Source organism: Mesoplodon densirostris, chromosome 19, assembly GCF_025265405.1.
Source record: "Mesoplodon densirostris isolate mMesDen1 chromosome 19, mMesDen1 primary haplotype, whole genome shotgun sequence".
Lineage (NCBI taxonomy): Eukaryota > Metazoa > Chordata > Mammalia > Artiodactyla > Ziphiidae > Mesoplodon > Mesoplodon densirostris.
The window spans coordinates 47,629,180-47,646,516 of record NC_082679.1 but is presented as its reverse complement, the minus strand read 5'-3'; the positions used below and the strand labels follow the sequence as shown (position 1 = coordinate 47,646,516).

General features: G+C 38.0%; 1 protein-coding gene across 4 annotated transcripts in view; it reads right to left on the bottom strand.

Annotated features, from left to right (window-relative positions):
- The window catches only part of NFATC3 (nuclear factor of activated T cells 3), a 128,998-nt gene that overhangs the window by 87,243 nt on the left and 24,418 nt on the right, over positions 1 to 17,337 (bottom strand). For all 4 annotated transcript variants that reach the window (XM_060083831.1, XM_060083833.1, XM_060083832.1 and 1 more), the window contains exons 2-3: positions 4,009 to 5,143; positions 1,830 to 1,992 (exon numbers count right to left, since the gene is read on the bottom strand). In XM_060083831.1, coding sequence (XP_059939814.1) covers positions 1,830 to 1,992; positions 4,009 to 5,143 — 1,298 coding nt within the window. The remainder of the gene's footprint in view (positions 1 to 1,829; positions 1,993 to 4,008; positions 5,144 to 17,337) is intronic.

The following is a 17,337-nucleotide window of genomic DNA, read 5'->3' as shown; positions in this document are numbered from 1 at the left end:
TCTTCCCGAACTGGGGCACGAACCCACGTCCCCTGCATTGGCAGGCGGACTCTCAACCACTGCGCCACCAGGGAAGCCCAACTTATTTATCTTATAACTGGAAGTTTGTACCTTTTGACTACCCTCATCCAGTCCCTCCCACCAACCTCCTGCCTCTGGTAACCACAAATCTGATCTCTTTTTCTAGAACTGACATTTCTTGCTACAAGTCATTTTAAAACCCACCTAAAATGTAAAGGTTTGTTTGTCAAGAACTGTAAAACATGTTTAGATAATGACAGTAAATCAAAAAGCATGGCTGGTATAGGAAATGATAGCCTATAAACTGTATTAGTTCAAATTTACTTCAGATATAATTAATTTCTCCACTACAATACACAATGCCATAAGACAAGTACTGAGAGAAAAAATGAGTATCAAGATTATTATACATAGCCATTCTGATGTTTGAGTATATAAAGGCAACAAATAAACATTCTCAATCGTGAAAGAATGCAAGGAATATAGAATCCAAAGCCCTCCTTAAACAAACAAAAACACTTGAAAAAGAAAAAAATAAAAAAGAATTAGTAGTAATCATTGAATCCAACTATCAATATATATAGGACTAAGCTAAATAACAGGAGTGGTGGGACGTGAGGCAGGGAGATGTCTATAGATCTAAAAGGAAGAATAATATAAGCAACAAAATTCAGGAGGTAGAGGGTAGTGCAGGGGAAAGAAGTTTAAGAGAGACAATTACCTCATTTTCAGAGAAGGGAGCAATTTATACCATCTAAATCTAAAACAAAAATTCAATCTTTCAATAATTTATTTAATCTCTTTGACCTTAGAAAGATCTTTTAGGACCTCTTAGAGTGAAGAACAATATCTAAGATTCAGTAGTTCATAGTTTTTTTGTTTTGGGGGTTTTTTTGGTTTTTTTTTTTTTTTGCGGTACGCAGGCCTCTCACTGTTGTGGCCTCTCCCGTTGCGGAGCACAGGCTCCGGACACGCAGGCTCAGCGGACATGGCTCACGGGCCCAGTCGCTCCATGGCATGTGGGATCTTCCCAGACCGGGGCACGAACCCGTGTCCCCTGCATCGGCAGGCAGACTCTCAACCACTGCGCCACCAGGGAAGCCCCCATATAGTTTTATTTCTGTTTCATTTTTTAAATGTTTCATTCAAGTAAAATTAAAGTTAATATTCAATTCTTATAAGTCAAAACTTACATATTATATTTTATATACTTGAATATTATAAAATTATAATAATTTCACTTTAGTTTTATTTTCTTCTAATAAATTCAAATAAAAATTAATTTAATTACAAAGATGGTCAACATAATCCTATTCTTAAAAAAAATCCATGCATTTTTCTAGCCATCCATCTAGTCTTCCACTAAACATACACATAGAGAATTATCTGGAATGTTAATCAAAGTTAACAATTGCTTATTTCTGAGGGGTTTAGATTTTAGGTATTTTATTGCTTTATTCTTTCTACTTTTCTGTATTATTTGGACTTTAAACAAGCATGTATTGTACTTATAAACATAACACAATTTTTTTCTTTTTTAAATCAGAAAAACAACTATTTGACCATTATAATCTTTCCCCAGAGTTTCACCAGCTGGAGAGTCAGTCCAGGAAGAATATCTTTTAGCCTAGCAAAAAAAAAAACACCTCAATGTGGAAGTGCTGCTACATCAACAAGGACACAAAATCTCAATGTAAGCTTTCTAGGTTTGAAAATTTTCTCTCTTCGGGCTCAGCAGTACCTGACTGAATAAACTGTATCATTAACAGATGTATGGTATCTGCAGAAACACCCCCAAAATCTCATACCTTCACAACAGGATGTCCCCCAGTAGATGCTTTCACTGCTCCTCGGCTACCTTCAGTTTCATAATGGGCTCGATGATGAGTTTTAGGTTGCACTTCTATTTTCAGTTCATATTGTCCAAAATGAGTTGGTAAAGGCCAGTCTAGTGGAGGTAATGAAGACGTGCTATAAACAAAACACACAAAGATGCATTTCACCACACTAGTATTGTCAAGCAATGATTCAAATTACTTGCACCAACATTTCTTCCCATGATCATTGAAGCAAAGTATTCAAAAAATAAAATAAAAAAATAAAACTTCACTTAATAAGTTATAACACTGGATATGGTGGGTGTTTAAGAAATAATTCTTTAACCTGAAGAATAAAATCAATTTTATCTACTTTTTAGTTTCATATATATATTTTTTAAAAGGATAAATTCTAACATTTCATAAAACTGTAACTTTCTCAAGTATGTGTATATAATTACAAAAACAAAATAATTTAAACAGCTTAAAAGGGAGAGGTTCATTTAGATATATTAGCATTGAAAATATGGCATTAGAAAAGAAACAACTTCTATGTCCACAGGTCAAATATTAATGGACCAAAACCTAGAATGATCTGTATTAGAAAGTAATATCTTCTTAATGATTGGTGAAATGGGACTTTAAAGGTCTCTTCTACCTTTGAAATGCTATCATGCCTACAGTAAATTCCTAAATCATTTCATTACTTCCTTGAATGTCCTCAGCCTAGCTTTACCAGCTACTGTGAAGCTCAAAGGTATTAATTTTTATTAGTCTGAAGCAACAACTCAACTTCATCAACTCTCAGCGAGTTTCTGCACTTGTTCAAGCAAACCCCTAAAAAGATTAAGATAATCTTCAGATGCAAAGTGATGGGCTCAAAGGAATCTTCAATACCATAATTCCATATTATATTTTTCTAAAGATCTAGATCCAGAAATAAACATTCATACCAACAAAAAACCATTTTTTAAAAAAGTAAACAGACCCAACTCCGTGTGGGGATTTAATACATTGTAAGTTGTCTTTTCTAATCAATTATAGACTAGATTGATTCTATAAATGGCATTGTGGTAACTGATAAGCCATTTAGAAAATAAAGTCATTACAATAGTCTTTACTCCAGTCCTTAGCTGGACTCAAGATTCAAAAAAAAAAAAATATATATATATATATATATATATATATATATATATATATATATATATTCTACATATGTTACATACATATATTATAAAAATTATACATAAAAATTTTGTTAGAAACTTATGAAAGTTAGATTTTTTTATTTGTAGTTACTTTAGAGTGGGGTATGCTTTCAAATATAACATAAAATCCAAAAGCCGTGAAGGAAAAGACAAACTTGAATATATAAAATTTAAAAATTCCTCTACAACAACAAAAAAATCACAAACTTATAAAGTCAAAAGACAAAAAAAAATTATGGAAAAGAACACTTGCTACAAATATAAAAAGCTAATTTCACTTGTTCTTAAAAATATAAAAAGCCTATTCCCAAGTGGTTTTATTAGTAATTTAATTCATATTATAATCAATCTTTTACAAGAAGCTTTTGTGGATAAGAAAATTCCTTCTAGGGATTCTTTTTTTTTTAATTTATTTATTTTTTAAATTTATTTATTTATTCTTGTCTGTGTTGGGTCTTCATTTCTGTGTGAGGGCTTTCTCTAGTTGTGGCAAGTGGGGGCCACTCTTCATTGCAGTGCGCAGGCCTCTCACTATTGCGGCCTCTCTTGTCGCGGAGCACAGGCTCCAGATGCGCAGGCTCAGTAGTTGTGGCTCACGGGCCCAGTTGCTCCGCGGCATGTGGGATCTTCCCATACCAGGGCTCGAACCCGTGTCCCCTGCATTAGCAGGCAGATTCTCAACCACTGCGCCACCAGGGAAGCCCCTAGGGATTCTTAAATGTAATTAATTTGTTATTATCTACAATTCATTATACACTTTAAAAATTATAACTTTAGCCTATCTAAAGACACTTTTAAGACTAAAAGGAAAATAAATGTGGACTTTGTCTGGAAGAAACTGAAGAAAAAAAAAAGGAGGAGGAAGAAAAACAGTCAAATAATTCTATATAGATAATGTAGTTACATGTCACCAATAACACATAAACATGAAAAATGACCATCATCTATTTCCATCAACTCACCGAAATATAGGGGTGTGACCAGGCTTTGGTTTGCTCCAGGTAAAGGGTGAAGGAACTGAAAGAAATTGGTCACCAGATGAATCTTTCTTTAAAGGATACTGAGATCCAAGGCCATCATCTATTGAAGTTTCCCGGGATGGTGAAAGATTCCCTTGGTCATCTGAACAGAGCTCTAATTTTCCTGGTAGTACGGTAGCTTGATCTTCAGAAGTCTTCCTTGTTTTCAGAGGAATATCAGTCTCTACACAGTACTGAAATGGAAAAAGTGCAGGGCCAAGGCCTGATCCACCCTGGACAGAAGCATTGAGCCAGGTATCTTCTGTTACACTTCCCCTGGGGGAGTGACCAGGAGAAGGAACAGGTGAGTGATGAGGCGAAAGGGACCCAGCATAACAAACCTCAGCACTAGAGTGCCGCCGTTTCCCACAAGGGGAAGTAGGCCTTGATGAGGGTCCTGAGGCTGGCCTGGGGCTCAGCCAATTCTCATCAGTGACACTAGATCTAGGAGAGTGGCAAGGAGACTGCCTAGGTGACAAGGAGTGTCCAAGTCCATACTGTTGATTCCAGGACTCTTCTCCATGGCAGCCTCCTGGGGAGCCACCAGGAGAAGTCAGAGGGGATCCGAGAGTAAATCGGGCAGCAGCTTCATTCAACTCCGAATCCACATCATCATAAATATGTGAAAGAGATTCACAAGAAGACGCATCTGAGAACCAGCTCCTAGAAGAGATACTGCTGGCAGGACTAGGACTAAGGGAAGACTCCCGGTAGGATGGCTCAAGAGGAAGATAGAGATGATCTCTAGAAGGCCTTTCCAAATATTCCCTTTCTGGGTCATTTATGTGTAGGTCATCTTCATGAGCATCAATTTCTTGATGACAGTTAGGAGAGATGGATGTAATTTGAATACTTGGGCACTCAAAGGGTTTGGGACCACCTAATGGGCTGTATTTAGATTCAGGAATTTCACAAGTTCCTTCATAGTTTTTGTGACCTTGGAGCTGAAACGATGGTGACAAAACAGAAGAGTGAGACGGTAATCCATGATGTGGTAAGCAAAGTGGTGAGTTTAAAGTAGATGGAGGTGGATCTACATTAAAGATGTAAATGGATGCACAATCATCTGGCTCAAGATCTATGGGGGTTGGGGGGAGCAAAAAAGAAAAAAATTAACAAAACAAGAAATTAGAAATCTTAGATGTATAATTACTAGATGAGAACGTAAATAATAATAATCTTGAGAGGAAGAAAGTGGGACATAAAATGTACATTAGCTCCACTGAAGAGTGGTGTGTGTGTGTGTTTTAATGTATCTGATTATTTCTGCAGATATATATAATTATCACATATTTAATTTTTTCTTTTTCTGTATTTCTGTATTTTCTAAAATAAGGATCTGAAAAAAATAAATGCTTTTATAAAAGAAATAACCATATCCATAATTCTAAAACATATTCACAGAATTATGTAATGATATGATCATATAAATTCAGCCTCATCTGGGGTCTGCAGGTTAAAACGGAGTAAAGGATAAAGCAGTCTTTGAAAGGTTTTTAATTATAAGTATACACACTAGTTTATTAATGCAAAGTATTACAGACTGAAATTCAGGAGACCTAGACACTAGCCTACCTCTGCCATTAGTTGTGAGCTTAGTCACATATTTTGACCTCTCCAAGGCCTCAGTTTCCTTGCAATGAAATTCAGGAAATGTTTATGATAAACAGAAAGAGTTCTTCCCTTCACAGTCACACCATCAAGAATTCATATCTTTGGTCATGGCAAACCAGGTTACAAAAGACACATGACCCCACTGGATCCTTTACCTCAAATAGAAAATAACTCAACAGGGCTTTTAACTATTGATTAATTGTTAAAGTAATCCTCATAAAGGCAGAACTTTTAAAATGTACCCCTTGCTAGAGTATTTAACACTAAACAAGTCCTGCCAAATTACCTACTGAGAGCACCTGCAGCAATAAGGGTGTTTTTTGCAACTTCACTTTTTGGAAGGAACGATTATTTTCCATTTTCACAGAGGCAGAAGTAGTACTAACCCCTCATACAAGGTACTGGTTGAACACGTTCACTTTTTCCAAAGAGATCATCACTGGGAAACCAAAGACAAAACTGTTCATAGATACAACAAAGAGAAGCACAAATCTGTAGCCTCTTCTCAAAAGTACTCAAGTAGATCATATTTAATTACATAAGTACCAGTGGAAAATAACAAACACATGTCTTTAGACTCTTGGTGTTGTCATTAGCCAGCATCCTATAATTTAACTGCCTCCATAAGTCCTAGATTTTGGAGCTTTTAAGATGTTCTGTGGTTAGTGAATATACTCAGTAAAGAGTTCTTACATATATTAAAACAACAAAACAAAACTCCCTAGGTTTAAACCCTGGCTCTGCCTTTCCACCACTGTGTGAACATGGACAAGTTACTTAACCTGCTTGAACCTCAGTTTTCTGAGGCACTTTTTTCTATAAAACTGTAAGGCTGTGAGTAGAGTATTACCTGAAATGCACAGGACCATTTTAAGGCAAGCAACCTAATACAATGACTAATATTTAGCAAGAACCCAATACATACCTTATTTTTTTTAATTCTGAAATATTTCCTAATAAATTGAAACACCTTTCTAAGTATACCACTCACTCCACTCTCTCACCCCACTTACTGAATCAAGAGAAGAAGGAAATCAGAACGCCAAAGAAGAAAACCCATCTGTGACTTAGATAAAAAGCTGAAGGGGGCTTCCCTGGTGGCGCAGTGGAATCCGCCTGCCAGTGCAGGGGACATGGGTTCAAGCCCTGGTCCGGGAAGATCCCACATGCCACGGAGCAACTAAGCCCGTGCACCACAGCTACTGAGCCTGTGCTCTAGAGCCTGTGAACCACAACTACTGAGGCCCACATGCTACAACTACTGAAGCCCGTGCACATAGAGCCCGTGCCCTGCAACAAGAGAAGCCACTGCAATGAGAAGCCCGTACACTGCAACAAAGAGTAACCCCTGCTCGCCACAACTAGAGAAAGCCCGCGCACAGCAACAAAGACCCAACACAGCCAAAAATAAATAAATAAAAAATAAAATAAAATAAATTTATATATATATAAAAAAGTTTAAAATGGCAGATTAAAAAACTCACCCCTGCAGGTGCACAAAAATGGGACTATACTTAATTCCACTAAACTATACACTTATAAATGGGTAAGATGGTAGATTTTATGCTATGTATAGTTTACTAAAATTAAAAAAACAAAAATATAAAAAACTGCTGGCACCTTGGTTCAAAGCAAGACAGCAGCACCCAACTATACAAACTGTCATTGAATTCTTCACCACCATACTTTTGAAGTTAAAAAAAAAATCCAATTTTACTTAGAAATGTACTTGATAGGAACTTCCCTGGTGGTGCAGTGGTTAAGACTCTGCCTGCCAACGCAGGGGACACGGGTTTGAGCCCTGGTCTGGGAAGATCCCACATGTTGCAGAGCAACTAAGCCAGTGCACCACAACTACTGAGCCTGAGCTCTAGAGCCTGTGAACCACAACTACTGAAGCCCGCGCCTAGGGCCTGTGCTCCACAACAGGAGAAGCCACCGCAATGAGAAGCCCATGCACTGAAACGAAGGATAGCCCCCACTCGCTGCAACTAGAGAAAAGACCGCACGCAGCAATGAAGACCCAACGCAGCCCAAAATTAATTAATTCATTTTTTTAAAAAAAGAAATGTACTTGATGGGCTTCCCTGGTGGCGCAGTGGTTGAGAGTCCGCCTGCCGATGCAGGGGACACAGGTTCGTGCCCCGGTCAGGGAAGATCCCACATGCTGCGGAGTGGCTAGGCCCGTGAGCCATGGCCGCTGAGCCTGTGTGTCCGGAGCCTATGCTCCGCAACGGGAGAGGCCACAACAGTGAGAGGCCCACGTACCACAAAAAAAAAAAAAAAAGAAAAAGAAAAAGAAATGTACTTGATAAAGTAGCAAAAATTATCAATTTATTAAACTTCAACCCTTTGAGGGGGAAAAAAGGGTGGGGGAGAAGGGAAGAAAGTCACCCTTGGAAGATATAGTTTCATTAAAATGTAATTATTGTACCAATGCCATTTTTTGTTGAATAATGCTGAAATCCACATCCTTCCCCCAAGTAAACTGTAGATGAAGAAACATTCTATATCAGAATGATGTCTTAAAGCATTGCAGAGATTTGCATGCAAAATTTGGGGGAGTGCTATTTCATCTTTTTCCTAAATGTCACCAAAGTCCAAGCTCTGGAAATGATATGAGCGGCTACTACAATCTCACTATGATAAACAGTCCTACATCTAGATATCCAACTCTAGAATTCTCAAATTCATGGTGCTTCAGTTATCTGACCATCTCGAGACGTATTTGCCCCCCTTCAGCCACCAGGGGGCCCCAGGCAAGCATGCAGTAATCTGGGCAACACAGGTTGCCTACAAATGTATTTGCTTAAACTGTAAAGCAAGGGTTGGTAAAATATAGCCCACAGGCCAAACCTGGCCTACCACCTGTTTCTGCACAGGCTACAACCTAAGAATGGTTTTTAAATGGTTGGAAAAAATAAAAATAGTACCGTTTAATGACACAAAATAATGTGAAATTCAAATTCTGGTGTCCACAAATGAAGTTTTATTGGAATACAGCCATGCTCATTCATTTATATACAACCTATGGTTACTTTCATGGAACAAAAGTAGAGCTGAGTAGCTGTGAGAGATAATGCTTCCCACTGTTACTTGGTGCACTAACAAACTGCAGTGACACAGTTCTATGTGCATTCTGAGCGCAAAGCATATTGATGTATTGCAACATTTTTTAAAACTTACTGGTACATACCTATCACTAAAAAACAGGAAAGAGAAAAGTGGACTTCAAATTGAATGCCATGCTTTTAAGGCACAGGAGAGTGTGAGTTATCTTATCAAATTAGATGGCAAAGAATTATGTTTATTGTGCAATAACATTATGGCTGTGCTATAAGAATACCTTATATATCAGCATTACCAGTAAGCAATCATCACAATACTCCCAACTCACAGGAAAACAAGAGGAAAAAATGAGAAAAAACAGAATACCTTATCACAGCAGGATTTCTTAAGAAGAAAAAATTAAAATGAGGCTGCAACCAAAGAAAGTTTCTGAATGGCTCCTCTGTTAGGCAAGCAAAGAAAGCCACTTAACTAATGGTGATTTACTTAAATTGTGTCTGACTGCAGCAACTGAAGAAACTTCAGAGAAAATAAACTAGTAAAGAATATCAGCAAGGATGGTTGGTTGAAAAATTGAGGACACTGGTAGCAACATCAAGAGGCAATTACAAAACAAGGCAAAAGGTTTCAAGGTTTTCCTTGGCTCCTGCTGTGTAACCAAATGTTACTGATTTTACTTTATTATTTACTTGAAGACTCAATGCAGAGTTTAAACTGAAAAATTAGCCTTCTATGAATAGTTTGCATGGAACAACTTCAGGCAAGAATATTTTCAAAGTTGAGAAAATAGTTCAGTACAACCTAAGTGTACTCTGTTAGGATGTGTTATAACTGGTATTGGTAGAAATATGTACGAGAATACTATGAACAACTGCATACCACCAACTTAGACAATCTACAAGAAATGGGCAAATTCTTACAAACACACAAATTACCAACAATGACTCAGAAGAAACAGAAAATCTCAAGAGACCTATATCAAGAAATTGAATGAGCAGCCAAAAAATCTCCCAACAAAAGAAGTCCAGGACAACATGGCTTCTACCAAACAGTTAGGTAAGAATTAACAGCAATCCTTCTCAAACTCTTCCAAAAAACAGAAGAGTAGAGAACACTTCCTAACATTCTACAAGCCCAGTTTTACCCTGATACCAAAACAAGACAAAAATGCCACAAGAAAACTACAGGCCAATACCTCTTATAAATACAGATGCAAAAATTCTCAACAAAATACTAACCAAATCTAACACCACATTACAAGGACCAAATGGAATTTATCCCAGGAATGTAAGGGTGGGTCAACATACAAAAATCAATTACCACATTACCAGAATGAAAGAAAAAACCACACAATCATCTGAATTAACACAGAAAAGGTATTTGACAGACTTCAATACCAAATCATGATGAGAAAAAAAAAAAAACCTCAGCAAACTAGGAATAGAAGGGAAGTCCTTAAAATGATCAAGGGTGTTTATAAAAAACCCACAGCTAACATCATACTTAATGATGAAAAACAGAAGGCTTTCCCCCCCAAATCAGGAACAAGACAAAGACGCCTGCTTTCACCACTGCTATTCCACATTATACTGGAAAGTCCTAGCCAGCAATTAGGAAATAAAAAGAAATAGAAAGCATCCAATTCGGAAAGAAAGAGGTAAAACTATCTCTATTTGCTGATGACATGATTCTATATATAGAAAATCTCACAGAATCCACAAAATGCAACTAGAGCTAATAAACAAATTCAGGAAAGTTGCAGGGTAGAAGATTAACACATAAAATTCAGTTGTGCTTCTATATGCTGCAATGAACAATCGAAAAAGGAAACTAAGAAAATTCTACTTACAATAGCCTCCAAAAGAATATAATACTTAGGAATAAATTTAACCAAAAATACTTGCACACTAAAAACTAAAAATTTTTGCTGAAAGAAATTAAAGAAAACCTAAATAAATGGTAAGAGACTTCCCTTGTTCATGAATTGGAAGACTTCAATATTGTTAACACTGCAATACTCCACAAAGCAATATACACAGTCAATACAATCTCTACCAAAATTTCAATAGCTTTCTCTGCATAAATGGAAAGACCAAGCCTCAAATTTATACGTAACTGAAAGGGACCTAGAACAGCCAAAATAATATTGAAAATGAAAAATGAAGCAGGAGGACTCATACTTCACAATTCAAAACTTACTATGAAACGACAGTAATCAGAACAGTGTGGTACTGGCACAAGGAAAGACATATAAACTAATGGAACAAACAGAACTGAGAGTCCAGAAATAAACCCAAAACATCTACGGACAACTGATTTTTTTAATACAATTTGTAAAGGTTACACTCCATTTACAGTTATTACAAAATATTGGCTATATTCCTCATATTGTATAATACATTCTTATAGCTTATCTTACACCCAATACTTTGTACCTCCCACTCCTCCATCCCTATACTGCCCCCCCCCCCGCCCACTGGTAACCACTAGCCTGTTCTCTGTATCTGTGAGTTTGCTTCTTTCTTGTTATATTCACTAGTTTGTTGTATTGGGTTGCCCTAAAAATTCGTTCAGGTTGTTCCATAACATCTTACAGAAAACCCAAACAAACTTTTTGGCCAACCCAATATTTTTTAGATTCCACAAGTGACATCATATAGCCTTTGTCTTTCTCTGTCTGACGTATTTCACTTAGCATAATGCATGGCCAATTGATTTTTTTTCCTTTTTTTAAAACTGAAGTATAGTTGATTTAAATGTTGTGTTAGTTTCAGGTGTACAGCAAAATGATTCAGTTATACTTATATATATCTATTCTTTTTCAGATTTTTTTCCATTATAGGTTATTACAAGATATTGAATATAGTTCCCTGTGCTATATAGTAGGTTCTTGTTGTTTATCTATTTTTTTACATAATAATGTCTATCTGTTAATCCCAAACTCCTAATTTATCCCTCCCCACCCTTTTCCCCTTTGGTAACCATACATTTGTTTTTTATGCCTGTGAGTCTATTTCTGTTTTGTAAATAAGTTGATTTGTATCATTTTTTAAGATCCCACATATAAGTGATATCATATGATACTTGTCTTTCTGTCTTACTACTTCACTTAATATGATAATCTCTAGGTCCATCCATGTTGCTGTAAATAGAATTATTTCATTCTTTTTTATAGCTGAGTACCATTCCACTGTCTATGTGTGTGTGTATACATGTGTGTGTGTATATATATATATATATATATATATACACACACACATACATGTATACACACCACATCATCTTTTTTTTTTTTTTTTTGCAGTACACAGGCCTCTCACTGTTGTGGCCTCTCCCACTGCACAGCACAGGCTCAGCGGCCACGGCTCACGGGCCCAGCTGCTCCACGGCATGTGGGACCTTCCCAGACCAGGGCACGAACCTGTGTCCCCTGCATCGGCAGGCAGACTCTCAACCACTGCGTCACCAGGGAAGCCCACACCACATCTTCTTTATCCACTCATCTGTCGATGGACATTTAGGTTGCTTCCATGTCTTGGCTACCGTAAATAGAGTTACTATGAACACTGCGGTGCATGTATCTTTTTGAATTAGAGTTTTCGTCTTTTCTGGATATATGCCCAGGAGTGAGACTGCTAGATCATATGGTAACTCTATTTTTAATTTTTTTTTTTTTTTTTCTTTTCTTCTCGGTATGCGGGCCTCTCACTGCCGTGGCCTCCCCCGTCGCGGAGCACAGGCTCCGGACGCGCAGGCTCCGGACGCGCAGGCTCAGCGGCCATGGCCCACGGGCCCAGCCGCTCCGCGGCATATGGGATCCTCCCAGACCGGGGCACGAACCCGTATCCCCTGCATCGGCAGGCGGACTCTCAACCACTTGCGCCACCAGGGAGGCCCTATTTTTAATTTTTTAAGGAACCTCCATACTGTTCTCCATAGTGGCTGCACCAATTTACATTCCCACCAACAGTGTAGGAGGGTTCCCTTTTTTGCACACCCTCTCCAGCATTTATTATTTGTAGACTTTTTCATGATGGCCATTCTAACCAGTGTGAGGTGATACCTCACTGTAGTTTTGATTTGCATTTCTCTAATAATTAGTGTGTTGAGCATCTGGCCAACTGATTTGTGACAAGGGTTCTAAGACAACTCAATGCAGAAAGAAAAGTCCCTTCAACAAATGGTGCTGGGACAACTGAATAACCACATACAAAAGAATGAAGTTGAACCCCACCTCACATCACACACAAAAATTAACTCAAAATGGATCAATGACCTAAATATAAGAGCTAGATCCATAAAACTTTTAGAAGAAAATATAGGTGTATACTTTCATGACCGCAGATTTGGCATGTATTCTTAGATTTGACACTAAAAGTATGAGCAACAAAAGAAAAACTAGATGAAATGGACTTCATAAAAATTAAAAACTTTTGTGCTTCAAAAGATACTATTGGGGGCTTCCCTGGTGGCGCAGTGGTTGAGAGTCCGCCTGCCGATGCAAGGGACATGGGTTCGTGCCCCGGTCCAGGAAGATCCCACATGCTGCAGAGCAGCTGGGCCTGTGAGCCATGGCCGCTGAGCCTGCGCGTCCGGAGCCTGTGCTCCGCAACGGCAGAGGCCACAACAGTGAGAGGCCCGCGTACCGCAAAAAAAAAAAAAAAAAAAAAAGATACTATTGGAGGAGGAGCCAAGATGGCGGAGTAGAAGGACATGCTCTCACTCCCTCTCATGAGAACACCAGAATCACAACTAGCTGCTGAACAATCATCGACAGGAAGACACTGGAACTCACCAAAAAAGATAACCCACGTCCAAAGACAAAGGAGAAGCCACAATGAGATGGTAGGAGGGGTGCAATCACAGTAAAATCAAATCCCATAAGTGCTGGGTGGGTGACTCACAGACTGGAGAACACTTATACCACAGAGGTCCACCCACTGGAGTGAAGGTTCTGAGCCCCACGTCAGGCTTCCCAACCTGGGGGTCTGGCAATGGGAGGAGGAATTCCTAGAGAATCAGACTTTGAAGCCCAGTGGGATTTGATTGCAGGATTTCAACAGGATTGGGGGAAACAGAGACTCCACTCTTGGAGGGCACTCATAAAGTAGTGTGTGCATCAGGACTCAGGGGAAGGAGCAGTGACCCCAGGGGAGACTACCAGAAAACTACTAGAGCTAATCAATAAATTCGGTAAAGTTTCAGGATACAAAATTAATGCACAGAAATCTCTTGCATTCCTATACACAAATGATGAAAAATTTGAAAGATAAATTAAGGAAACACTCCCATTTACCATTGCAACAAAAAGAATAAAATACCTAGAAATAAACCTACCTAGGGAGACAAAAGACCTGTATGTAGAAAACTATAAGACACTGATGAAAGAAATTAAAGATGATACCAACAGATGGAGAGATATATACCATGTTCTTGGATTGGAAGAATCAATACTGTGAAAATGACTATACTACCTAAAGCAATCTACAGATTCAGTACAATCCCTATCAAATTACCAATGGCATTTTTTACGGAACTAGAACAAAAAATCTTAAAATTTGTATGGAGACACAGAAGACCCCAAATAGCCAAAGCAGTGTTGAGGGGAAAAAAACGGAGCGGGAGGAATCAGACTCCCTGACTTCAGACTATACTACAAAGCTACAGTAATCAAGACAATATGGTACTGGCACAAAAAAAGAAACATAGATCAATGGAACAAGATAGATAGCCCAGAGATAAACCCACGCACCTATGGTCAACTAATCTATGACAAAGGAGGCAAGGATATACAATGGAGAAAAGACAGTCTCTTCAATAAGTGGTGCTGGGAAAACTGGACAGCTACGTGTAAAAGAATGAAATTAGAGCACTCCCTAACACCATACACAAAAATAAACTCAAATGGATTTGAGACCTAAACGTAAGACCGGACACTATAAAACTCTTAGAGGAAAACATAGGAAGAACACTCTCTGACATAAATCACAGCAAGATCTTTTTTGATCCACCTCCTAGAGCAATAGAAACAAAAACAAAAATAAACAAATGGGACCTAATGAAACTTCAAAGCTTTTGCACAGCAAAGGAAACTATAAACAAGACGAAAAGACAACCCTCAGAATGGGAGAAAATATTTGCAAACGAATCAATGGACAACGGATTCATCTCCAAAATATATAAACAGCTCATGCAGCTCAGTATTAAAGAAACAAACAACCGAATCCAAAAACAGGCAGAAGACCTAAATAGACATTTCTCCAAAGAAGACATACATATGGCCAGGAAGCACATGAAAAGCTGCTCAACATCACTAATTATTAGAGAAATGCAAATCAAAACTACAATGAGCTATCTCCTCACACCAGTTAGAATGGGCATCATCAGAAAATCTACAAACAACAAATGCTGGAGAGGGTGTGGAGAAAAGGGAACCCTCTTGCACTGTTGGTAGGAATGTAAATCGATACAGCCACTATGGAGAACAATATGGAGGTTCCTTAAAAAACTAAAAATAGAATTACCATATGATCTAGCAATCCCACTACTAGCATATACCCAGAGAAAACCATAATTCAAAAAGACGCATGCACCCCAATGTTCATTGCAGCACTATTTACAATAGCCAGGTCATGGAAGCAACGTAAATGCCCATTGACAGATGAATGGATAAATAAGTTGTGGTACATATATTCGAAGGTATATTACTCAGCCATAAAAAAGGAATGAATTTGGGTCATTTGTTGAGATATGGATGGATCTAGAGACTGTCATACGAGTGAAGTAAGTCAGAATGAGAAAAACAAATATCGTATATTAACGCATATATGTGGAACCTAGAAAAATGGTACAGATGAACCAGTTTGCAGGGCAGAAGTTGAGACACAGATGTAGAGAATAAACGTATGTACACCAAGGGGGGAAAGCTGTGGAGGGGTGCAGATGTTGGTGTGATGAATTGGGCGATTGGAATTGACATGTATACACTGATGTATATTAAATTGATGACTAATAAGAACCTGCTTTATAAAAAAATAAGTAAAAGTAAATTTAAAAATTAAAAAAAAAAGATACTATCAATACAGACTTCCCTGGTGGGGCAGTGGGTAAGAATCCGCCTGCCAACAGGTTCGATCTCTGGTCCAGAAAGATCACACATGCCACGGAGCAACTAAGCCCGTATGCCACTACTACTGAGCCTGCTCTATAGAGCCCGAGAGCCATAACTACTAAGCCTGCATGCCACAACTACTGAAGCCCGTGCACCTAGAGCCAATGCTCCACAACAAGAGTAGCCACTGTAATGAGAAGCCCACACACCACAATGAAGAGTAGCCCCTACTTGCCAGAACTAGAGAAAGTCCACGCACAGCAACAAAGACCCAACACAGCCGAAAATAAAAATAAATTAATTAATTTTTAAAAAATGGGCAAAGGACTTGAATAGACATTTCTCCAAAGAAGATATATAAATTGCCAACAAGCACATCAAAATACATTCAACATCATTGGTCATTAAGAAAATGCAAATCAAAACCACAATGATACCACTTCAGACCCACTAGAATGGCTTCAATTTTAAAACAAAAATAAACAAAAAGAAAAGGAAAGAAAAAACAAACAAAAAACCCATAGAAAATAACAAGTGTTGTGTTGGTGAGGATGTGGAAAAACAGGAATCCTTATAATGGTTGTGGCCAAGTAAAATGGTGCAGATGCTAAGGAAAACAATTTGACATTGCCTTAAAAAGTTAAACATAAAATTACCACAGGACCCAGCAATTCTACCTCTAGGTATATACCCAAGAGAATGCAAATATATGCCTTCAGAGAAGCTTTGACACAAATATTTACAGCAACATTGCTCATAATAGCCATAAGGTAGAAACAATAAAAATGACCATCAATGAATGAATAGGGCAGCAAATTATGGTGCATACATACAATGGAATACTGTTCAACCATAAAAAGCAGCAAAGTATTAACAGATGCTGCAACCTGGATGAACCTGGAAAACATTATGCTAAGGAAAAGAAGCCAGACAAAAAAGGTCACATACTGTATGATGTCTTTTATATGATATTTCTAGAATAGGCAAAAGCAGATTAGAGGTTACTGAGGATGGAGGGGGAGGAGGAAATGGGGAGTGATTACTTAATGGGTATCAGGTATTTTAAAGAGGTGATGAAAAAGTTTTGAAACTAGAGAGAGCTGACAGTTGCACAATACTGTAAATACACTAAACACCACTTTAACTGTATTCTTTAAAATGGTTGTGTTATGTAAATTTCACCTCAATATAAAACAAAAACAAACTGAAAGAACTTCCACACACAGAACTGAAAACACACATTTACCCATTCCCTACTGAAACTCCACTAAAGGATAGTAAAAGAATTTTTTTTTAAGAGTGTAAACTCACAAGAACAAAAAGAACAGCAGATGAAACCATGGCAACAGAACTTTTAGAAGCTGGAATGCAGACACATGGTAACTGATTTAGCACCTGAAAAAGCTAAAACTTAAGCCAACAGTGAAAAGAAAACTTATTTCCAAAGAACTCCAAACACTCAGGAAATGCACTACCAG